Source organism: Spea bombifrons, chromosome 1 (assembly GCF_027358695.1).
Source record: "Spea bombifrons isolate aSpeBom1 chromosome 1, aSpeBom1.2.pri, whole genome shotgun sequence".
Lineage (NCBI taxonomy): Eukaryota > Metazoa > Chordata > Amphibia > Anura > Pelobatidae > Spea > Spea bombifrons.
The window spans coordinates 138,749,298-138,774,465 of NC_071087.1; the positions used below are offsets into that span (position 1 = coordinate 138,749,298).

The window sequence follows — 25,168 nt, forward strand, 5'->3', positions numbered from 1 at the left end:
GACAAATCAAGCCAACATAGTGACTGTACACAGTGGGACTCCATGAACGAATGCAGTGACAAGGAGAGATAAAATCCTTTCACAGCTCATTTAGTCCAAATATAGCCACCTGGGTGGCGGATAGGTTCAGCATCCCAGCCCAGGCATTCCTGCACTAAATAAGCCAATATAGGGTTCCTCAAAAGACATTCATCAACCAGGTTTAAGCTGTCAAAACTGCCAAGCATGGAAAATGAGCATAACTAAAATAAAAATAAGGGACAGATACTTCAGGAAATATTGAATGCATAAAAATGTGATCTAGACATAACAATTAAAGGGCTAACCAATTGTGCACCGGTTGATCGTACATACTTGTTTGGCACGGCAAGAGTTAAGCAGCCCAGGACATGGATTCTTTACCGTTAAAATGATTATTAGTAACTGCGGTGAGGTAATATATTTATGGATCAAGGGCATCCCACCAATTGCTGACCCATCTTCTACCCCCTCCTAATTCATCCATCCTGCTGATCTAAGGTCAGAATAAAATCAAATAAATGATGCTGTGTTTTCCTCTGCTGCCTAGCACAATACAAATCATATTTAAATTCCTTTTGTTCCTATTTTGCAAGGCTCAGTGGTTTGTCTGCTAGGCTTATGTCCCATGCTGTTTTCTAAAACAGTTAAATCAAACACAAGATCTGAAGTAGAACAAAAACAAAGGCGTTTCGCAGGCCAGAAGCTTGCACTCTCATCCTGCTAAATATGCAGAAATGAAAAGGACTTATACATGATCTTTTTAACACACAATACTAAAATATGTAATTTGTAAATCTGCTAAAATAGCCTGTTACAATTTTTTGTTTAACTGGCCAGGGGCAAGGAGGGAGAGTCTTGGGGGTTTGTAGGCATGGCCCAAATAAAAATGTAAAGTGACCCAGGCTTCACCCATAGACCCTGGGTTAAACCTAAAGAGTTCCCAGACATGGCCAGACTGGATACTGGGAAATTTCCCAGTGAACCCCCTGCTCTGAGGCAGTCTCGATGCTGGGTATGGGTGGGTATGGTGATGGTCAGGGGCAGCTTTATACTTATACATGCATACATACATAAACACGGACCCTAACACCTTTCACGTATATATGTACACGCACAGCTTCTCTAACACCACACACTTAAAACATACTCTCTTTGATCATCCATGCAGCTCACACACTTAGGAGAGCTACAAGTTCATTTACCTGTTTATTATCTACTGTGAGTGATTTCTGTGTTTAAAAAAACAGGGTTCAGGGTTTTTATATAACAGAGCAGATCACGAAGGCAGAGAACAGAATAGTCTGATAAAGACAGGTCAAACACAGGATCGATCCTTAGAATACACTATTGACAAGCACAGGTATGACCACCAGAAGGATGAGTCTCTGAGGCTTTTATAGAGCACAAGAGGAGAAATATCAAATTGAGAGACGTCACCCTGGCGGCAGATCAGTGGGTAGATGACAGCTTTTTCCCAGGAATTAAAAAAATATCTGGCCTGAAGAAGGCAGACATTAAAAATGGAAAAAAAATACATGTTGTTATTACCCCTTTAATAAGGCACAATACTAAAGAAAAATATTAAAATTCGTTTAGTCAAATAATTGAGGTTAATATTGAAATATCCAGACTCCGTTGGAAACATTATACAAGGAGCGGATAGGAAGACACTAAAAGCACAGGAAACTAACATGAACAGAGCACCATCACTTTGTGTGTTTTAGTAGATCACTTGTTAAGTGAAATCCATATATTTATTTACCAACCAACCAACCCTAGTGATATCCCATGGCATATTGTATTGGGTGACAAATTAGTAATTTAGGGGTTCATTTGTATGTTCATAATCACATATGAAAGCTTTGCTTTACACCACGGAATATTCCGGGCAAGTTGAGGCAAGATGAACGTGTCACAAGGAAAAGCTACAGACACAATTAATTCTGAGGCTGATTGTGCGGAAGGAAGAATTTCAATTCATTTGTTAATATAAGGATAATTCATTTTACCAGTCTGGATCTCGTTTGGCCTCCTAGTATAACGATATCAGATATGAATGGGGTCATATGAGTGGGAAAACATGAATATGAAATGTACTTATTTTAGGAAGCTATTTTCTAACAAAATGTAAATTAAAAAGTTTGGTAATGCGTGCTCTTTATTTTGTTAAAATCCTTGACGTGTGGGGAGAATGTGTAACTTCCTGTAACCTCGATCCTTGATCTTGTTGCAAAATGTCACTTTTTAAATTAAAAAAGAAGGAAATCTCTTTATGGCGGTGCTTTAGCATTAATGCTACCTAGGAAGAGAGGTTTCTTATGGGGAAAAAACAATGCTTGTTAAGTACATGTGGAACTTTTAAGCTACTTTGCATGTAATTAATATTTTTACAAGATACCCATGCAGTATCCCAACAAAAGACGATATATGAATATTCTTGGTTACAAGTGCAAAATTGATATGTATATTCCTACGCTCGCTCACAGGATCCTCTGTGTGTGCAGTTAGGCTCATTTTATAAACTCCTAATTCTCAGTTTAAAGGTTACCCTGCCTCTTAAATTACACAATAAAAAAGTTTGAATCACTTATTCATGATTAGTACTAAGGTAGGAGATCTAAACACATATTGTAATTATTTCTGTAAAAAAAAAAATAATAATTAAAATATTGATATTTTTGTTTAGAATTTATTTCAAAACATTTTTTTCAACCCTGGTTGATTGTATCATTAGGCATACAACCTTTGTTTAAATATGGATTTAATTAGTATTGTTTTATGTTTTAAGTCTTTCAAGTCTTTTGATGAGCTGTCTCTGCAATTATGGTATTCAAACTATTCGGTAACTGCACACTTTTATAATTTACCTTTCTTTCAACTGTGAATTCATTAAGATTGCATTCAGCATGAAAACTATTTTTATTTTGTTTTCCTATATTATATTGTAACCATTTTAAGCAGTGTATTTAGGTATCATAATTTGTTTTAATATGTTTGTGATCCTGGAGTCATTCCAATACATCCACAAACGTTATGGTTCTATGGATGATGGTACTGGCTGGAAATCTCAGAGACCACCCTCCAGCCAAACTTGGTGGGATGGGTGTTTTATCTATGCTATACTGCACATTTACCGTATTTGCTCGATTATAAGACGACCCCCCAAAATCTAAATATTAATTTAGGAAAAAAACAAAAAGCCTGAATATAAGACTACCCTATAGGAAAAAAAGTTTTACTAGTAAATATTAATTAATGTAAACAATTTTTTTCATATTTAATAAAAGCTATGATTGAGAAAAATATATATTTTTTATTTCCTTTTATTTGCCAACCTGCCCCCCCCCCCAGTTTTGCTCATCTGCCCCCAAGGTTGCCACTGTGCCCCCAGAAATGCCTTAATTCCCCTTTATTTGCCACTCTGCCCCATGATGTGCCTTTTAACCATCTATATGCCACTTTGCCTCCAGAAATGTCTTATGCCCTCCTATATGCCACTCTCAGTGGCGTCTCCAGCTTTCATATTTAGGGGGGCACATGGGGGGCCAGGGACCAAAGTAGGGGGGCCAACTATAAAACGGTACATATACACTATATATATATATATATATATATATCTATATATATATAGATATATATATATATATATATATATACACACACACACGTTAGACGTGCATTTTTAACTACATAATATGCACTTATCTCTTTGAAGTTAGCCCCTGCTGACAATATATATAAATATTAGACCCTGCTGCCGATATATAGAAATATTACACCCTGCTTCTGATATATATTAATATTAACCCCTGCTGGGGATATATGTTGATATTAGCCCCTGCTGCGGATATATACTTATATTATACCCTGCTGCTGATATATATAAATATTTGACCCTGCTACCAGTATATATTAACATTAGCCCCTACTGCCAATATATATTATTAGCCCCTGCAGCCAATATATATAATTAGCCCCTGCAGCCAATATATATAATTAGCCCCTGCAGCCAATATATTAATATTAACCCCTGCTGCCGATATATATATAAATACTAGACCCTGCTGCCAATATGAATATAAATACTAGACCCTGCTGCCAATATATGTTAATATTAGCTCCTGCTGCCAATATATGTTAATATTAGCTCCTGCTGCCAATATATATTAGCCCCTGCTGCCGATATATATTAATATTAGCCCCTGCTGCTGGTATATATTAATATTGGACCCTGCTGCCGATATATATTAATATTAGACCCTGCTGCCGATATATATAGTATTGGTCCCTGCTTCCTATATATATTAATATTAGCCCCTGCAGCCAATATATATATTAATATTAGACCCTGTTGCCAATATATAAATATTAGCCCCTGCTGCCAAAACATATATAAATATTTGCCCCTGCTGCCAATATATTTTACAGTGAAAAAATTGGACCCTATCCAAGCATTTCCTTGGGCCCCGCTCAACACTTCCTTGCATACAATCACTCCCTCCGCTACCACAACAAAAAAAAGAAATATTTCCCACACTGACTGCAGATCAGGGAAAGACCGTGAGAGTCAGTCCTGCACCGTGACATTGAGAGGTCCTCTCCCCTGTAATCATCCCCAGAGTCCCTTTATCCCCTCATTCACTAAACCATACCGCTCTTTTACTTACACCCTGTAGTTCAGGTATAGATCAAATAAACAACACATGGAAACAGCACATGCAACTAAATGAGATATAAAAAAACAACAACTTGTATTTGCAGGTATACATAAATAATGTATGGAAACATAGCATTGCAGTTATAAACCAACAGAACACACAAACCCAGCATTGCAGGTATAGATCAACTGGAAATCACATGTACACTCAGCACTGAAGGTATAGATCAAATAAACAACACATGGAAACAGCACTCCAGGTATTGATCAACTGAATAAGACATACAAATCCTATATTTGCGGGTAAACATAATGTATGGAAATATAGCCGATACAGATGAACAGAATGACACAAAACCCATCTTTGCAGATATAAATCAATTGGAAATTACATATAAACTCTGCATTAAAGGTATAGATAAAACACCCTAAATTACAGGCATAGATCACTGGTCACACACCCCAAAGCCAACCCTGGTGTCCACAAATGCCCACATAAAACCCGACCAGCACCCAAATTACATATTGTGTCAACTTTGTCCCCAAACAGCTGAACGTACGCCAAGTTTGTCCCATAAACACCTCTCCCTCCTAATCTATCCTATCTACCCCCTCTCCCTCCCAATCTATCCCATCTACCCCCTCTCTCTCCCAATCTATCCCATCTACCCCCTCCCCCTCCCTATCTACCACCTCTGCCTCCCTATATACCTACTCTCCCTCCCAATCTATCCTATGTACCCCCCTCTCCCTCCCAATCTATCCCATCTACCCCCTCTCCCTCCCAATCTATCCCATCTACCCCCTCTCCCTCCCTATCTATCCCATCTACCCCCTCTCCCTCCCAATCTATCCCATCTACCTCCCTATCTATCATAACTATCCCATCTACCCCCTCTCCCTCCCAATCTATCCTTTCTATCCCCTCTCCCTCCCAATCTATACCTATCTACCCCTTCTCACTTCCTATCTACCTCTTCTGACTCTCTAACCCCCTTCTAACTTTCTACCCCCCCTTTGAATTTCACTTACCTTGGGCTTGTCCAGCGGTGAGATCGCGAGGTCTCTGTATCCCTGGTTCTGCAGTGTGCGCGGCTTCACTGCCGGGCGCCGGATATGACAACATATACCGGCGCCCGGCTTGAAATGCCGGCACTGCGACCAAGGCAGAGGCCTCGCGGTCGCGGAGAAGAGTGAGAGGCGCCGAACGGTTGCTGAGAACTTAATCCTCAGCGACCGCTCGGCGCATCTCTTTCTCTCCTCCGGGTCTATTAAAAAAAAGCCGGCGTTTCAATTGGGGGGGCACACCGGGGGGCACAGCATGATGTTGGGGGGGCCATGGCCCCCTCTGGCCCCCCCCTGCCAACGCCACTGGCCACTCTGCCCCATGATATGCCTTTTAACCCCCTATATGCCAGAGTGGCATATAGGGGGTTAAAATGCATTTCTGGAGGTATATATAACTGCTAACAGCAATCAAACTCCTATCAAGCCAAGGCAGCCAGTACATGCAGGAACCTGGGGATGATAGGAGTTTGAGTACAGCCTCCCTATGCCATGCTACCACCCCCCCTTACACATCCATGCTATCACACACACACTCATTCACAAACATTTAAAAACTCATTCATTCCATTAATCACACATACACACACACACACTCAAACCCCCCACCCCCTTACCTGAACTGCAGATCTCCCACTCGCAGACTTCTGCAGGGGCCCGGCTGTGCGAGCAACTTCTCTGGCCCCGCCCCCAGAGGAAGGAGGGGGAGGCAGAATTATGTGACACTCTGATAGCTTCCTGCTGCTAATAGAAGAGACGCTGCTCGGGACCAAAGCACCGGTAAGCAGCCTGGCCCCAGCAGACATTTTTTTGAGGTCTAATTAGAAGACGACCTCAATTATAAGACGAGGGGTATTTTTCAGAGCATTTGCTCTGAAAAAAACCTCGTCTTATAATCGAGCAAATACGGTAATTCCATTCCACCTTTAGTCTCTTTTTCTTTCTAATCTTTTAAAAACCTACGATATATAATTATTCTGTTCTTTCTCTATGTGTCTGATTACCTATTGATGCCACCACCTTCCTCGGCTGTTTCCAGTTATCTTTCTTGAACATTCTCCTTTAAGTTCATACAATGGCCAAACTCTCCTATGCACCAGGATGGTCATAATCTTACTTTCATACTCTATACTGTTTAACGTATAACTTCCCCAATGTAGCATGTCCTTCAAATTGCCTGTTACTTTAATCTCTCCATTCCCTCTGTTCTCCACTCAGCTCAGAAGTTAGAAATTTGCACCCACAGCTGCCTTTAGAATTTCTTTAGTTTAGTATTATCAACCACTGGAACCAACCTAGACATGGTCCATAATGTTAATATTTCAGGGTACCATCTGTTTTTTTGTTATTAAAAACACATCGCCTCTGCCAGGGTCCCCTTTTTAAAGAAGTATGGCTGCCTCCCCTGGCTCCCTTTTTGCAAATCTCTACCTTCAAAGCAATATATATTTAATTGCCACAAAATCATTGGGTGTTTTTTTCTCACAATCATGGTAGGTATTTGGTAGGAGTATACCAGTGTGGCTCTCCATGTCCCCCCAGAGGCTGTCTTATTTGGCATAAGAAAGAAACCCCCTACTTGCAGTAAAATGCTTTAACACTGCTTTATTTTGTTGCAGGAAATCCCCCACAACAGCTTACGCTGCAAATGAATTCTCCTCTTGCACTATTTACAACGTGTATATACAATTTAAGTTAAATACACACATCTCACACACCATGTAACCCTGCAAGGAGCTTTTATGAGGCCGATTCTTTTCCCAGACTCCATAGTGTAACTTGGGAGATCTCCTGTTGAGTGAGCAGTGCACTGAGGAGCCCAATCGGCCACTAGGGCCACTTCCAACTATATAGACACATTCAGCTTAGCTGTGCATGGACTGTCATATGTGTTATAAGAAAGAAGGCTAGTGCCCAGTATTTATGACCGTCTACCAAATATTAATGAATTCTGGGTAGCTGTTCAAGATTTACAATTTTACACAATTTATAAGATATAATCCCTAATATTAAATAATTTAGAAACATAAATTATTGGAGACGTGATACCCCTTTAATCAAAAACATGTGGAATATTGATGTTTTTATTTCAAGTTTATTAGGAAATGAAAAAATACATGGCTGTTTATTTTATTTTATTTTAGGGGTGGGGGGGTTGACAATGCATGTTGGCTTCCATGCATTTTGTATAATTCAGAGTGGGAGAAAGTATGTTGATATATGTAGCCCTGGAAGCTGGCACTTTTATTTTACATTCAATAATTGTGCCACTAAAGATAAAAGAAATTGTAGCTTTTAACAGAACAATTTCATGAAAGTGCTAGTAAAACTGGAAAACACACTTACGATATTTCCAGGCCTGCTGTTTCATGTTTTGCTAGATGACTTTTTTGGCACTGAAGATGAGAGATGAAACACAAATAAAATTACTTATTGTAAAGCTAAACAAATGAAAAAATCTGCAGTAATTATGAAGCTACACATGTACTGAAACTGCAGGTTTTCTGTAAAATGTCTATGGGTTTATGCTATCGGTAGGATTAAATGTGCAGCGGGGATTTAAAACCAAACTCTACCTTTATGAAAGTGGAACATTATTAATGTTTTTTTAATAACGTACTTTATATATTTAGTAGACACACTTTAAACCACAGGTATTTAAAGGCTGTATTTGGGGTTAAAAAATTTCACCACACCATACCAAGCATATCATAGCTCCCAACAGTCCTGGTTTTTGTGGGACAATCCCACTGTCCTGGCACCCCTCCCGTCACATGGTGCCTCATGGTGTCCAAAGAGGGCTATAAACTGCAGGAGAGTCTCAGTGGGTTAGAAGGCAGTGTAATCCCACTGATTCAGCTCCTTGGTAAGCAGATCTGACTCGTCAAGATTGGGGTAATTTGCAGTAGCGGGCTAAGCTATATATGGCCATATGTATAATATGATGCAAATACCAACATGTATGCTTCATATATGTGCATTTGCAAGGTGTGTGTTATTTTCTCACTTTGTTGTAGGTTCATGCTGCCAAAAACAATGCACTCAAACTGCGGTTAGAGTGTAAAGTGAGCCTCTCACAAAAAAAAGCACTGTGTGCCTACAAGAAGTGGATTGCTTGGAGATAATGTCATATCATGGTGCGCCATACTTTAAAGGCCTTTTAGTGAAGCCTATGGAGACTGCGCTGAGCTGGTACATCCTGCATAGTGGAAACAGGATGGTTGGGGAGATCTTTGTGTAGCCAGGACACAGGCGGCTTGATTGCCAGGGGGCCGCCATAGGCCTGGATATGCCACCAGCTACTCTGCCATGGAAACCCATTTTGTGAAGGCAGATTTGGACTGTGTATTGAATGATGCTACAGAGGACTGGTCACTTTTACATGTTATGCTCTTCGTCACCTGGCAGGCCCACTCTGTGACTGTTCATGGTCTGAGCTGTTGTTACTTCTAGATGTTTCACAATAATAGCACTTACAGTGGAAGGGACAGATCTAGCAGGGCAGATATTTTACTTGGAGCAAAGGTGCCATCATATGACACTGCCACATTTAAAGTCACTGAGCCCATCAGTGCAACCCATTCTACTGCCAATGTTTGTCTATGGAGATGGCTGCTTACGTGCTTAGTTTTATTAGGAATTGTTAGCAATGGTTGAGGATGAAACACCTAAACTTAATTAAGAAGGGTATCCACATACATTTGGTCATATCGTGTGTGTGTGTGTATGTGTGTATTGTGAGCTGGGATCATGTAACCACTAGGGCTGAAACAACTAATCGATAAAATCGTTAATAATCGATAATTGAAATCGTTGACAACGATTTTCATTATCGATTAGTCGAATCGATTTTTATAAAAAGAGGATGCAGGGGACCTGGATTCCTCTCACTGTCGGCTGGTCTCTCACTTCTGTCTCTCTCCCCCCTCCCATACACCCCTCTGACTCCTCCCCCTCCCATACACTGCTCTGCCTCTCTCCCGACTCCCTGGTATTTTGTGAACCTCCGTTGCTGACAGGCACTTTCACTGCAGTTTCATAGAAGGCTCAGCGTAAGTGAAGGTCAGTAACAGAGGCTGTCTGTGCGCATCGTGCAGACCCCCACCGGCTGACAGAAAATCGGGGTCTCCTGCAGAGGATCATCCTCTCTGTCAGCACTGGCCCTCCCTTCTCTCCAAATGCTCCACCCCAGGGACCCAAACGTAACTACGGTATTACCACTATTTTGTCGGTAACAAACCATTCTCCCTGGGGTTATCATATACATTGCACTGCAGTATTTTCTGAGAAATATATATGTTATCCACCACCATGCCCGGTTCACTGTCACAATATATATATATATATATACACACAAACTATACCACAGTATATCTTGATGAATTAGTTTAAAACATGCTTTTTGTAAACATGTTATCTATTAGATAATCTGAATAAAAATGGATATGCTTATGCTAACAGTTAATTTGATCATGCATGTTATTCTTAACTTGATTAACTGCATAGAGCAGTCCAGATACAGGGGATTTATTTCTTCCTCCTTTGTTAATGTAATGTAATTTAGCATAAAGATTTATGGAAATGAGATAAGAACAAAAAACGGTAGGGTATTTTTAACTAAATCATTTTGTCAATAGATATTTACATTACTGATATCTGAGTTGAGATCTAGAACTTTGGACCCTTGTGTATAATACATTGTTTAGATCAAAGTGTTCTAAATGGAGTACATGGATTATTTGTGTAATTTCAGGAATAGTGGAAATCAATGTTTCAGAACAAACATGTCACTATAATTGAAGGTTTCCACTACAAAAGTTAAGTCGATTTCTTGATGAATGCACCACAAATAAATATGTTTATTAGTGCTACAAAGCAGTGCAAAATTAATATTTTTACAGGGACAAGCCTAAGTTTAGTGGTCCCTGGGTGTAGCACACATAGCTAAAACACACAGTAACATGCAAGATCGCAGTAACACTATCACATCTGCTAACTTGCCTTGACCACCAGTTTGTCTTATCCTGCTGTACTGTTGCCATTGGATCCTGAACCATGTACCATACCTCTGCCTTGCCTTGCCTTTTGTTCCTCCCTTATCCCTTTCTAATGACTTTTTGAGTCCTGCTCCAGTATACCTGACCTCGGCCTGCCTTCTGCACTATGTTACAGAACTGTGTGCCCATCTTGATTATGGTCCTGTTCTGCCTGGAGCCCCTCTCTGGTTGTTACCTCCTGTCTGCATTCTTGCTGTTCCTGTGCTTTGTTTATACACCATAACTTTCACAGGGCCGACTAGCTCTGCATTGTGGACCAACTAAAACATGTTAATATAATACACATGCACTCTCACACACACATATTAACACCATATAACAAACACACCCTTCCATAAAGTAACACGCTGTCTACCACCATACATTAGCACATACTCTATGCAACACAGATGCACAATAACACCATACACTTACACGTTTATAATATACACATATACACACTATTCAACACTATACACTAACACACAGTCACAGTAACACTGTACACTTACACATACATATATCCAACACCATACTGTAACACACTCACAATAACACTGTACAATTGTAAAATCCTTTTTATGAAAACCAAATTGAAAAAGATATGCTGGAAACCAAATTTTACCTTTTCTTTACTGTATTTCTTTTTTTTTTTTAACTAGGTTACATATATATTTTAACATCATCTTTGGTTCACACATAATTAAGTGATACATTCAACATACAGCTTTCCTCAACCTTGCCTTTTAGAATCTTGGACTCAAATATGATTGTCAACTTCAGAAAGAATTCTGACTCTCGGGGAGTTTGACTGACAGAGCTAGGATAAACACTCATGTCAGTATTTACATTATAATATGCATTTATGCTGTTTTTTGATGGCATCATGTAATAAATCCAAGACATTAAAAATACAGATATTTCATAAATTATTATGTTGTAGGAATTAACTGTTAAAATTGTACAGATTTAAAATTATTCCACATCTTATGTAAGGATACCATAATAAAGTACACATATTTCATAAGAATGGCTATAAATGAATATATTAACAAAAGAGTTGTCCTAGGTTGTATGAATGATCATTTGGAGAATGCACTCGTATTAACGGAGCTACAATGTGTCATGTTTTTAACCTCTTTATTATAATTTATTGATATGTATATCTTATTCTGCAGCACTGTAAAATGGGTAAATATAACAATTTTGGACTTACAAATGTGCTTATAGTCATTTTCTTCTGCAAACTGTATGAGGATTGCTACTAAACCATGGTAGACGTTGATAACCAAGAATTTCAGTTTTAATCTCTTGGTATGGCTTTTATAGGTAAACATTTTTATAGGAGAAGCTCGCTGATGCTGGCAGCTGCTTCTCCCATTGATTTTGGGGGAGCTTGCGACTTCTACTTCTGGTTTCAGTAGACGCAAATGGTGTCAAAAAAACTACAAAATCCATGCACTGATTTATATGAACTGTGGAAAATAGATGTTAAAATGCATTAGAAATTAAAATGTTTTGTGACTTCATAGTTCCTTTACAGAGCTAGAAATAATAACAGTTTTTATGGAAATGATAAAAACCATCTGCAATACAGGGGTGGATCTAGAGCCTGGACTCAAGAGGAGCACTCACACTAACGGACTTACCTCCTTATCCCTACTTGCGAAGCATGCCTCAGTCTTTCTCAGGGAGAGGGGGAATTACAGGCATGCCTAAATATTAAGAAGATCCAAGGGCTTGATTGGCTGAATCCAGAGTTGATTCTTTAATGCTGAAGCCACTAACTAGAATGTAAAGAGGCAATTTAGAAACACAGTAATGTAAAGCCTAATGCAATTCAAGGAAAATTCCTCATGTATGATTGAATGATTGAATTCTAATGAAAAAAGGCTAGCTCTTACTTTTCTCTCATATTTGCATCAATCATATCAGTGGAAGCAGCGATTAGACTTCTTAGCAGACTATAGCTGATGTATCATGAGTTGGCATCCACAAATATTCAGATCCACTGGGTTTCTTCTGGGTTACTCCTGTATAAATCATTGGCCAAGGGATGCCCAATGCTGTCAGCAAAAAATTCATAATAAATGATGCTCACTAGTTAGACTAAAATGTATATTGTTCTAAAACAATTGGCATTCAATAACATATTACAGAAAAAATCCATAAGTGAGGCCAGTGTGTGCAGGGTCTGGGATCATTGCCTCTGTATTCATTAATTATACTTTGTTATAGATAGGCAAAGAGTGCCCTAAACCAGCAAAGTATCAAGGAGCTTAATGCACTTCTAACGTTTAATCAAAAAACAATGTATTCAAAATTGGGCCATGCATAGCAATAAATCGGCTGATACTTAGAGCTCACTCATGTTAGTAACGTGCATGTCTGGAACAATTTCTTTCGGCACTTACATTATAAACCACTTTTAAAAGTTATCTTATAATTTAACATATGTTCAAAGCACTCCAAGCTGCTAAATGCACAGCAAGCTGTCCTGCAATTGCTGTTTGCCATATTTAACCTTCTGTTTGCACTTTCTTTAATTTGTCGGGATTTCAAACTCTTCTGTATTAGGTATATTAACAGGCTCTGTTGTTAGTATTGAATAACCCAACGTATGCTATTGGAATAAAGTAAACATTAATTTAATACATATATCTATGGGATCGGATCTTCAGTATTCTATACAGTGGCAAGAAAATGTAAGTGAACCCTTTGGAATTACAAGCATTTATGTATAAATGTGTCTTAAAATCCGATACGATCGTCATCCAAGTTGTAATTATGAAGAAGCATAATCGTTTAACTAATTACATACAAATAATTGTATTGTTCGTGTCCATATTGAGTACATCATTCACACATTCACAATGTGGGTTGGAAAAAGTATGTGAACCCCTACGATAATCACTTCAACAAGAGTCCATTGAATTAAGATGTGGTTAACAGCTACTTTGACATAAAATGTTCTCAAGACGCATCTGCTGATGTGAACCATGCCTCACAAAAAGAAATCTCAGAAGATCTACAATCAAGAACTGTTGATTTGCATGAAGCTGGAAATGGTTACAATCCAATCTCAAAGAGTTTACATATTCATAAGTCCACAGTTAGTCAATTTGTTTATAAGTGAAGATTATTTCGTTTTGTGGCTTCTCTCCCTAGTAGTGGACACCCAACCAAGACGACTTCAAGGGCACAACACAATGCTCAAAGAGGTAAAAAAAGAACAATAGACTTACAGCTAAAGGCTTGAAGGAATCAGTCGAACTGGTTAACATCTCTGTTCATAAGTGTAATAAATGCAAAACATTGAACAGTGGCAGGACACCACAGAGGAAGCCACTGCTCTCCAATTTAACATAGCTGTTTGCATGAAGTTTGCCAGTTAATACTTTGACACGCCACAACACTACTGGGAAAATGTTAAACCAAATTTAAATTGTTCAGCAAGAACACGCCGCACTACGTATGGCGTAAAAAGGGCATGCGTACCCTCATGAAAACATCATCCCTGTGGTGAAGTACGTTGGAGGGAGCATCATTATTTAGGGCTGTCTTGCTCCCTAGGGGCCTGCTGAAGCTCAGTAGAAGTTGTGTAATGCAGCAGGACAATGGCCCTAAACATCAAAGTAAATATACTACAGAAAAAAAAAGAAAATCCACCTTTTGGAGTGGTCCAGTCAGAGCCCGGGCTTGAACCCATTAGATGCTGTGGACTGACCTCAAGAGAGGTGTTCACACCAGACATCCTAGGAATGTGGCTGAGCTTAAGCTGATCTGTAAGAACGATCTAACATACCTCTGAATGTTCCACAGATCCGCAGGCACCGAAAGGGCTTGTTTGAGGTTATTGCTGCCTAAGGAAGATCGACCAGATATTAAATCCAAGCGTTCACTTACTTTTCCACAAGCAATGTGAATGTTTAATGTGTGTTAAATAAAGACCTGGACAATTATCTTTGTGTGTAATTAGAGTAAGCACATTTTGTTTGTCAATACTTGTGACTTAGATGATAACATGATGACTTACATCAGATCACATTTTATGAACAATTAATTAAGAAAACCAGTTTATTCCAAGGGTTTTATTTACTTCTTTTTTTTAAAATGTATGTATGTATTTATCATTGACATACCCGAGAACTCTCTGGGTTTCACCTGCTTCTCCAGGTTTGAACTGGAGGATTCTGGTAAAGCCCTGCTTCACAAGAGGAAGAAAAAAATGTATTTTCTGGTCAGGTGAGCACTGTTTTGTCACGCGCTCTCCCCAACCCCTTCCCTCCTACCCAGGAATAGGAGAACTCCTGGTGTTCTATCCTGGAAGTCCCCAGGTGTGATTATTGATATACAAGGAATCGGCAGCCTACAAAGAAGGGAATGCGTTTGTTACACACATTACTATCACGGAATCAGCCTTCAGTGGATTTTGCTGTATGCATGTGACTAGACAGAAATGAACATCAACAATTAAGAGCAATCCTTCCCTTATGAAGCTGTTTAAAAGCATAGGATGTAAAATGATTATCTGTACACTTTATTAATGCTGGGGTCATACAGATGAAAAATGAGTAAACGGACAACCTTGACATGTGAAGCAAGGTAAAATTGTGTGACTGATATAAGGAGTTAAAAGAACGAAATAAGGTGGTTGCAAACGAAAGAATAAAATAAAATCAGTGGCAGAATAACTGAAAAGACAGAGTGGTATGAAAGTGAGGGAAGGGTTTGAGCTTTGCATTGGGTTAGTTATTGAATTTGACTATTAAATATTTTAATTGTACTTATACTGCGCTTATTTGCTGGGTTGAATATAAGGAATGAATGTGGTCTTAGCTATCTGGTTTTATCTGACTTGCAGCAGACAATAAAGAATTGCCGTAAGAAGACATTATCCTTAGTGATAAATGACAGGTTGGCAGAACCGGCAATTGATGGAAGCGAGTATCAATTGATTTATCAATAAAAGGGAAGTTAATCTCCTGTCGCTATTGACTGCCACTTTATTGTTTTTGTACTTAAACAAGTCTTGTGAAGTTAATTATGTTCAGTTAGAGATATGGAGTACATGCATTCCAAACATGCTTTCAATCACATAGTCTGACTCTGTCTCTTTCTACATGTTATAGAGTGGCAGCTATCATGATACTCATAGACAACACAGCAAACATGCTATTAGCATTCAAGGCTTTGCCGTTAGGGGAAGTGTCTTCAATAGGGATGTGAATTCAATCTGTAGAGCATGTCATTGACCTACCACATAACCACCCCATTGCACCCTGCCCATGTTTGTAGCATAGCCATGGTGTGCACACAATTTGTGGCTTAATCCTTCCAGGGTCAGGAGCATACAGTATCCCAGAAGTGCCACCCCTATATGCTGGATATGCCCATTTATCTTTGTTCTGGGTGGTGGGTCACGTGGGAATCCCTTTGCTGCAATTGCAGTGAACTGAAATTTCCACATAATGCCTAATAATATATTATTATCTTTTACAAGTATGATAGTGACGTGTACTAATGGCGTCTAAAATTTGTTATAGGTCCTCCAAAGAAATATGCAGCGGTTTTGAACGTGTTTACTGAAAGATCTTTAATTTCTCAAAAACTGAGGGAGCTTGGTACTGGTATTCACATATTAATATTACAGATCTTCCCAGTGAGTGCCCAATAAATGACATTAATTACACATACTAGCATGTTAAGCAAATAGGGACTTTCATGCCGATGTCATTTAATTATTTCCTCAATTTAAACAACACAGAAACCTTTTAGGAGCTTTTAATATGTGCCTATCACAACAACCTATCAGTGCTTGCTTTTGTGTCACATGACTAATGTTTGCGGGATAGGGTTTGGACAGTCAGAAGTATGAGGAATAATGCTTTTATGGCCTTCCTTAAGGTACAAGGTGTTATGAGCACAGTAGATGGGCAGCTGTCTACAAGTTTTACTGTATTCACTATACATATAGATAGCCTCTCCTAATAGGCCATTGAACCATAGGAGATTAGCATGATACATATGGTGATCAGGAACTCTACAAAACACAGTAATGTATTGCAGGGCAGAGGTGCATGAATGAAAAGATACTAACAATACGTATATTCTGTCCCTATAGCCTGATGTTGGCATTGCTGCTCTTAGAAACAAATTTATGGGTTTTTTCCTAAAAGCCAAACAGCAGTCCAGATGTGGTCTTCTTACTCACTGTATCTTGAGGAATACCAGCTAGCGACAAGGCCTGTTAGAGGCTGAAATGGACCTTGTCACAGGGTGGTATTCCTCAAGGCATGGTTGTTAATTATCTCCTACAGAATAAATTTCCCTTGTGGGTGATATAAGTCAGATATGCTGATGAAGATCTTTTTTCTGTAATGGTACAAAGAAGCTAAAGTTTGATGCTCTCCTAAATGGTGAACTTTTATGTGTACTATATGTGGCATTTCTAGTTTGAAGTGTAACAATCCTTGTGAATATAATCCAGGACACACAGAGACATGGATCACTTTTTGACTGCTACATGTTATGTGTGCGTTACACCTCATAGTGTGTTGTTTTATAATGTACTACACATGCTTGATCCATACAATATCCACATATCTCGTAACTAGACAATCAAGACCATAGTACCAGGGGGGCCAAATTGCTACTTTGTAGACAACTGTGTCGCCGGCCACATATTCTGTATCATTTAGTTTACCTGACATTTGCAACAATGCACAGTATGTACTTACAACCAAAAGATTTTTTAGTCTAAAAGGCTGCTCTCAGTTTAATGCCAGTAAAATTGGCTCAAGGACATAAGGGGAAAATGCCAATAAAATTGCCCCTAGAGCGTTTTTATCAATCAATTATATTCAACTGTGTATTTTACTTTGAAGGTAAGTGGAATATTTGCCATTAATTTAGCTTTAAAAAGCCATTACTTAAGTTCTCCTGTTTGAAAACAAAGTGATGACAAACTGTGTTACTCAGTTGGCTACCCAAGTCTGTCTTATTACAGAGCTAAGTATAACCTAGAGGCATCACAAGTAGACTGGGTGAGTAATTTTTTTCTTAAGCCATACTTAATGTTAGGAAATTCAGATATCCAGTCCCATACTCATATCTAGCCGTGATGATAGAGACAAGGCATTGCAGTTTATATATATGTTTTTGATCACACTACAGTGAGATATTGTAATGTGTAAGACTGCTCAGTTTTTTTATTTGGAGACATATTGAGCCTTGTATTCTGTTAGTAGGTACCTTACTACTATCATAGTATCTATGATCTTATCTACCCTTTCTTCTGAAAATGATACACAGCAGCGTGGCTCTGTAGACCATGGGCTGTCTGTTACAGAATGTTGCTGGTGTCTGATTTAAGGCCTGTGCTTTGCCTTCATGTTATATTATTATTATTATTTATACATCACTAGCTTATGTACTTCTAAACATAATTTGCCCCAGACTTTCAGTTACATTTAAAGTATCTTTACTGATGAATGGATTTTGTATTCTGGATCTTTGACAAAATAAGAAAAGATAAGAAAAAAGATAACAAGGTTGCTAAGGCTACAGCAACTAGAAAATGTATCACCTCAGATCATGAATGCCAAAGAAATACGCAGCTGAAACTCTTCTAAGTCTTGTAAAGGTTTCTTCGCACCCATCCACATATAACATTAATGTTTCTCTAATTTTTATCTGGGTTATCTCTAACTGCAACCCACCTTGGGACTCTTGTCTTCTACTCAGTGGTATGATAGAATGCACACACTATAATACACCGATTTTTCATTGAATGTTTTCAAATTAAGCCACCTAAAGATGAAAAATGAGCTCTCTGACATTAATTCCCCGGCATTAGACACCTGTCTCACTGTAATCAATGATGGTCATTAAAGATATTTACCCTAATTTTTCTTTATTTCAGATTTCATTTTTACTCTGTAGATCACGGTGGCAGTGGTGGTAAATTACATGAGTAAATGTAGAGAATGTCTAAGAATAATGTTTTTAGTACCGTCATGGGTAGCATCTGCGAACAAACAGGGGACAGGGTTGAAAGGAGACCTCTGTTAACTCTTTCAGCTGCATGACAGATTGCAAGTTGTTGGCCTGCAGTGAAAGCGTTAACGCAGGTGGTGGTTAAGGCAGGGACAGAGGGGGCGAAGTAAAAATAATAATAAAAAAAGCTCCTGGTGTTAACTTGCTGACTGTGATGGTTTCAGACAGAAATTAAACCTCATACATAATCCTTTTGATATTGCTAGCTTTTCCCAGTGATTCATCAAACCATAGAGATGAATGACCGGCAATTAAAGCAAATAAATGACTGGAAGCCAGCAGATGGTAAATTAATGCAAGTCTGTGAGAAAAAAAAGCAGAAAGAGTTCCAAAAATGCATATAGAATCATTGTTATGGGCCTAAAAAACAAAAATAGATTCTAATTATTTAAAATAGATTTTAAAGAAGGACAGTATTGTATTTCCATAAAGAAAAATTCCCTTGCATTGTAAAAATAAGATGTATATTTTGAGGTCAACAAAAACTTGCATTTTGATAATTGTGAATCTGAAGGAGAACAGTCTGCTTGTATAGTTTCTATGTGATGCCAAGATGGGCAAGGATGGCTTTCTAATACTATATTCAGAGTTATATTATATGGTATACAAAATACAGTTGCAGAAGAAAAGTATCTTAACTTTTTGGAATTACCTCAATTTCTGTATATATTGGTCATTAAATTTAATCTGATCGTCAACTAAATCACAGTAATAGACAAACACAATCTGCTTTGACACACAGAAAATATGTTTTCATGTCTTTATTGAAGGCATTGTGTAAACATTCAGAAAATTATGGATTTAATGTTGAAAACCTCTTGGATTTAGTAAGTGGCATATTTACCTTCAGCCTAACAAACCGCATCTCCCCCTGCTATCCACCAGCAAAGATTCAGCGTTTGGGTTTCTGAGCAAGTCTTGGTGTTTGATGAAGATGGTAATGTTCGATCACTATGCCAAGCCTAATAAGCCACAAAGCATTATATATTATATATATGATAATGGATCACGGACTTAGCAATGTATAGTCATGGCCAAACCTGGGAACAGTCTGAGGTAAACTACCTGGTCTCATTCTTCTGGGCAAATGGCTTTATGAAGGAGAAGGGCTAGCTATTCTTAGTGGCAAGGCTATCCCCATTAGTTGGGAAGCAGTGGGTGCAATTTGAGTGCAGAATGGGCATGGCCAAACAATACTCAATCCAGGGGAGGCAGTGCTTCACTGGGCAACTCCAGGTCAGACTCAGATAGCTCTCCTGTGTGAGATTGCCCTCTAGTGAGTTTATAACTGGTGTAAGTCCCTTTAGTAAAAGGGGGGACCAAAATGCATAAACCTACTGCAGACAGTCTTGCTGCACCAGTTCCCAAATTTCTCTATAATATGGTGGAGTTCTACACATCCTGTGCCTTTACATCTAAGTCAGAACCCAAGCAGCAGTTTACATCCAGTTATTGTTCCAAATGACAGCTCCTCTTGTGGTTTTAAGCCTTAGTTGGTTTATGGATTCCATAGATTACGGAGTATGTTATCCCTGATTCTCAAATAACCTCATCACACGGGTTACAGAGGTTCCATGTGGACAAAGATCTTATTGCAGTTATTGAGTTGCGTATAGCATAACAAAAGGCATTCATACACCTTTTCTACAAACAATGTGTGTTGTAATAATTGTGTGAGTAGTATATGCCTTTAAGAGATGAGATAACCAAAGGTTTTAAGGCATAATAGAACACTGTTGTTATTAGAGGCAATAATTCAATAGCTCTCTTTCTCAGACATCCTTATAAATAGATGCCTGAGGAAATAACATGAGCTCCACAGAAACCTTCAATCTGATAATACCATATGGCCAACAAAGGTATCATCTTTACCCAATCCTTTGATTGTTTTCTCTTTACAAATTGCATTTTCTGCTGGGGAACAAGGTACTCTGCTCATCTTGCTGAAATGCGATCTCACTATGATTTCAATATGAAAGTGTTACATGCTAGCATTTCACAGACTTGATGTAAGGAACTGACTTTGCTAAATGGTTTGAGGGCATGGCTGAAACACTTGGGAAATGAACTATTAACTGGCTGTTTTATCTCTACCTGAACAATATAATTCCTCACTATTTATCAAACTGTTTTACAAATTGCTGTGAGAATGATATCTGATGACATTGAGTAATCCCGAGTAATCCAGTAAATGTACAGCCTACTAGATAATTGCTCCTATTGTTACTGGGCAAATCTTAATTCTGGATGTACATAGGACTGAAGAAGGTGTTTGATTGCTTCATATAAAATATTCTCACCCAGCAGGGTTAGATATTCTCTTCCCTGTATCAGCATTTGTTTAACAGGCTAGTGACCTGCCTTTCAACATCTGCCACACAGAGTAAAATGCTGTACTGTAAATTTATTCATATTATATTTTTTCCAAATATACCCCAACCAAAGCCAGTACAGACTGGTCCTATTGTTAATTATGACATATAATATAAACCTGATGAATTGATAGATAAACACAACTTTTGACACAGACATTTCAAAATGATCAATATGAATCAATATACATATTGAGTAATAGACTTTAAATTTAAAATATTTAACTATGTGTAATGTTTCTTCATTTGTTCCTTATGTTATGCTTCAAAGTTCTTGAAATATATTTAAATAGAACAAACCTTAGAGACTATTTTTGTGGGAGAGTAATTGATGTGAGTTTTTTTGCGGCGGAGTAATTGATGTGAGTTTTTTTGCAAGTTTGCAGAAGAGTTGAACCCCACTGCATTACGAAGGGCCAAACCCAAGTCAGCCCTAGGTAATGTACAGTAACTTGGCACTTGTGCTGTAGTAAAAGGTTTTAGTTCTCCATTCCTCATATGCTTCTGAAAAGCAGAAAAAAATTGCAATGATAATATTATCTGTGAGTTGTCAACAGGCTGATTTTTAATCTAAAGCTATATTTCAGGAAATCTGACATCCACAAGCAAGGGAAGGCAAAGGACACAAGTGTCAATGACAAGACACGTGGAATCCACTGGTGCATTTAGGGTTATTCTCACACTTGTTCATGCCCCTACTGAATAACCAAGTTAAGTCTTTGAGTGATGGCATTTTGAGACAGGGGGTCTTACATCAGGTCCCTCACTGAACCCCTATTTTCCCTTCTCCATTATATAATGAATGCCTTATTAAGATTACCACTGTAAACATTCCCCAGTGTCTTAGCCACCACTTCATCCCAACCAAGCCAGATGTTTTATTCTTATCCTAACATAAAATTCTTACATAATACTGCTCCTCCATATATATTTGCTATTGTTCAAACAACTCACACCACAGTCACCATCTTTATATAGGCAAGGACCTATTCATCCTTCTTCTCTCATAAGAACCTCTACTCCTGCATCAGTCCACACTCTCCCTAAACTCTCTGCTCTTTCCACATTCCCTAAACTATTCATACAAGAAGCCTATCACCTACACTTCTAATACACAAAAGTACCCATCATCATAACCTGTCGATTATGGTCTTGTGACCAGGAAAAGTTAATGTGCATAATTCATATACAATTTATTTGGTTGTATAAATTAATTGCAATGTCTGATTATTTATTAAGCTAGTTTACTTAACTTAATTACTATTTCATTTCAATCAACAATTAATAAACATTTATATTCACTGAACATCAAAATGTTGGGTTTTTTCCAAGCAGGTAAATAATTGCTGTGATTATTTGACTTATGTCTAAGACAAATGGATCATACGATTCTCATACGACTTTCTTTTGGTAATTTTACCGCCTCTGACTATGAGATATATGTCACCCATTAAGTGCCATGTGATTCATTCAGCTTTGAGTCAGTGCTATATGAATGCATTCAAAAGGGTCACAAACTCCAAAGTTTAATTCATGTTTTCTGTCTAACAGGTGGGAGGCCAGAGATGAAGAGAATCTCACCGAGGAAGAGAAAATTCTCCTTGAAGATTTGAAACAAATTACTTTAAACGAAAGTCCATCATCTTTAAACAAATGACATCATCAGCACAAGTTTCCTGCTTCTTAACATATTTATTGCCACATTAATGCAGTGGCTCAATGTTACAAAAACAATGTTGGTTTTACCTTTCATGGGGGGATTGATGTGAGCAGCTCAAACATTTTGGACATTCTATTGTTTGCTATAGGGGCTTAGAAAGGAGTTATAGAGCAGTTGTAATAAAATAGCAGTTCTAATAAAGTAAGTATTTATTCAGGTTTTTTGTTATATTGCTGTGCAAATCAATTCCTACCTGTTTAATAAGACAACTGCATTTGTATATTTGTGTAACATGTATATTTTTTCTACACACTCTAACACTATGCACACATACAAACACACACTGAATCTCGCACTACATTACAGTAGACATTCTGACTGACACTATACCGAGCCAGCGGAGGGACTGCAGAGTGGTGCAGCAGAGATGAAAAATGATGGAACAAGAAAATAAGACCAGCAAAGTTGTTCTGAATGGATTTGGGTGGATAAGGGATGGTTAGTAGGGAGGCACAATTAGGAGTAAACAGCAGTATTTGTTGAAGCGTAAAAGAAAGAGATTTCAGTTGTGACAGCCACACTGTCTGTTTGGAGTGCTATAGGGGTGAAAGGCATGGGAGGTAAACACAACAGCAGTAGCATCCTCATCTAGGACTGAGGCTTGCATGTGGTTGTACTATGCAGCGGCAACATCAGGGCAGGAAAAGGTGCTTGAAAGGAGTGCTAGAAAGGTATCAATGGAGGAGGGGTAGAAGATACGGTAAGGTTGCAGGTTGGGAGGTGGTGGTCAGAGAAAAGGGGGTGCTTGAGAAATAGATGACAGTGCAGAGGTGGTAGAAGATTAGGTCCACGATGAAAGACCAAAGAAAAAGGTGAGAGGCAACTGTTTAGAGGCAGCAGAGGGGTTTGTCAATCGGTAAATTGAAGTCAACCAGCATTAGTGTGGGGCTGGAAAAATATAAGAGCCATGCATAGGTCCAGGGATCGATAATACAGATAAGAGATGTGTGATCTGTAAAGGAAGAGGAAAAAAGGAAGGAATTTGGTGGTAAAGGGGTGAGAGGAGGAGGCCAACACCTCCCTGACAAACTTTCCTACCTATATTTACTAGAAAGCCCTCAACCATGATCTGTACATCCCTGGAACTGTCACATTTAACAAGTTAACTAGCAGATTAGAGCTCAGTCTCATAGAATACATGACTGAAATGAAACCTTATGAGTAGGTGATGTTTTTAAAAACATCCAGCATCTATTGAGCTAAATTATAGGAAAATGAAGTGTAACTAAGCATATAATTTACATTACTAAGTGGCATGCCACTGATTTATTACAGTATACTGGGTGTCATTTTTAAAGTGATATTGAAATTTGTTTTCTGTTTCCCATTCTTCTCGTTATAACATCAGCAGGAGCTGAGTAAAGTACTGCTATTTTCTCAGCACAGCATATGTTCATGTTTTACAAAATTTCATTGCAAAAACTGTTTAAACTCAATTTTTTTTAAAATATCTTTGTATGCAGCATTTGTATACTGAACTTTTTTTGCATTTTATGTCTCCACTTACATAAAGCCAGCATACATAGCATTTTAGGGATTCACAACCTTCATTCTTGATTCAATTATTTAAAAATCCCCACTTTTCAACCACTTTCATTTTGCCATCACATATCTTCATATTTTGTTAAGTAATATAAACAAAACACAGGGGACTCATGGGTTGCCCATCTCAGTTTTCAATAGCAAGGATGAATCAATGAAAATGTATTTTCTAAAAAATACAGACAGTAACACGTACTACGGGAATGTATAATATGAATTCCTTTGTATTATACATTATAGCTCGTTATGTAACAACCCACCTTATTATGTCTTAGCTGCCATGTATGAAGTTGCTTTTTTCTGAAGTTTATCATCAGCGTAATACATGTTCCTCTCTTATAGAAGCACTATGTTTTCACCCTTACCTCTCCACGTCTCCCCGCTCTCCTGCCGGTCTGTGATAATACATAGTCCAGGATTACATAGCCTCCCGGGCCTTATCATTGCCACCCAGTTATGTCACTGTCATGCACCCTTCCTATGCACATGAATGCCATATTTCCTACTTCTTGTTCATGTTCTGCTATTTATTTGTCGCCATGTATAAACCGTCATGTTGCACAGTCATAATTCCCAATGTGATCATCCTCCCCACCTCATGATGTTATTCATTGCACTTTTTTCATATTTTCATATATATGTATCTTTTCAGACAAGATTCTGATTTCATGATTTAAAAAAAGCCAAATAAATAATT

General features: G+C 38.3%; 1 protein-coding gene across 1 annotated transcript in view; it reads left to right on the forward strand.

The window, feature by feature from the left end:
* The window catches only part of KIAA0825 (KIAA0825 ortholog), a 134,361-nt gene extending 111,207 nt beyond the window's left edge, over nt 1–23,154 (forward strand). The window contains exon 20 of the mRNA XM_053454363.1: nt 22,761–23,154. Coding sequence (XP_053310338.1) covers nt 22,761–22,866 — 106 coding nt within the window. The 3' untranslated portion in view covers nt 22,867–23,154. The remainder of the gene's footprint in view (nt 1–22,760) is intronic.
* The last annotated feature ends 2,014 nt before the right edge of the window (nt 23,155–25,168 follow it).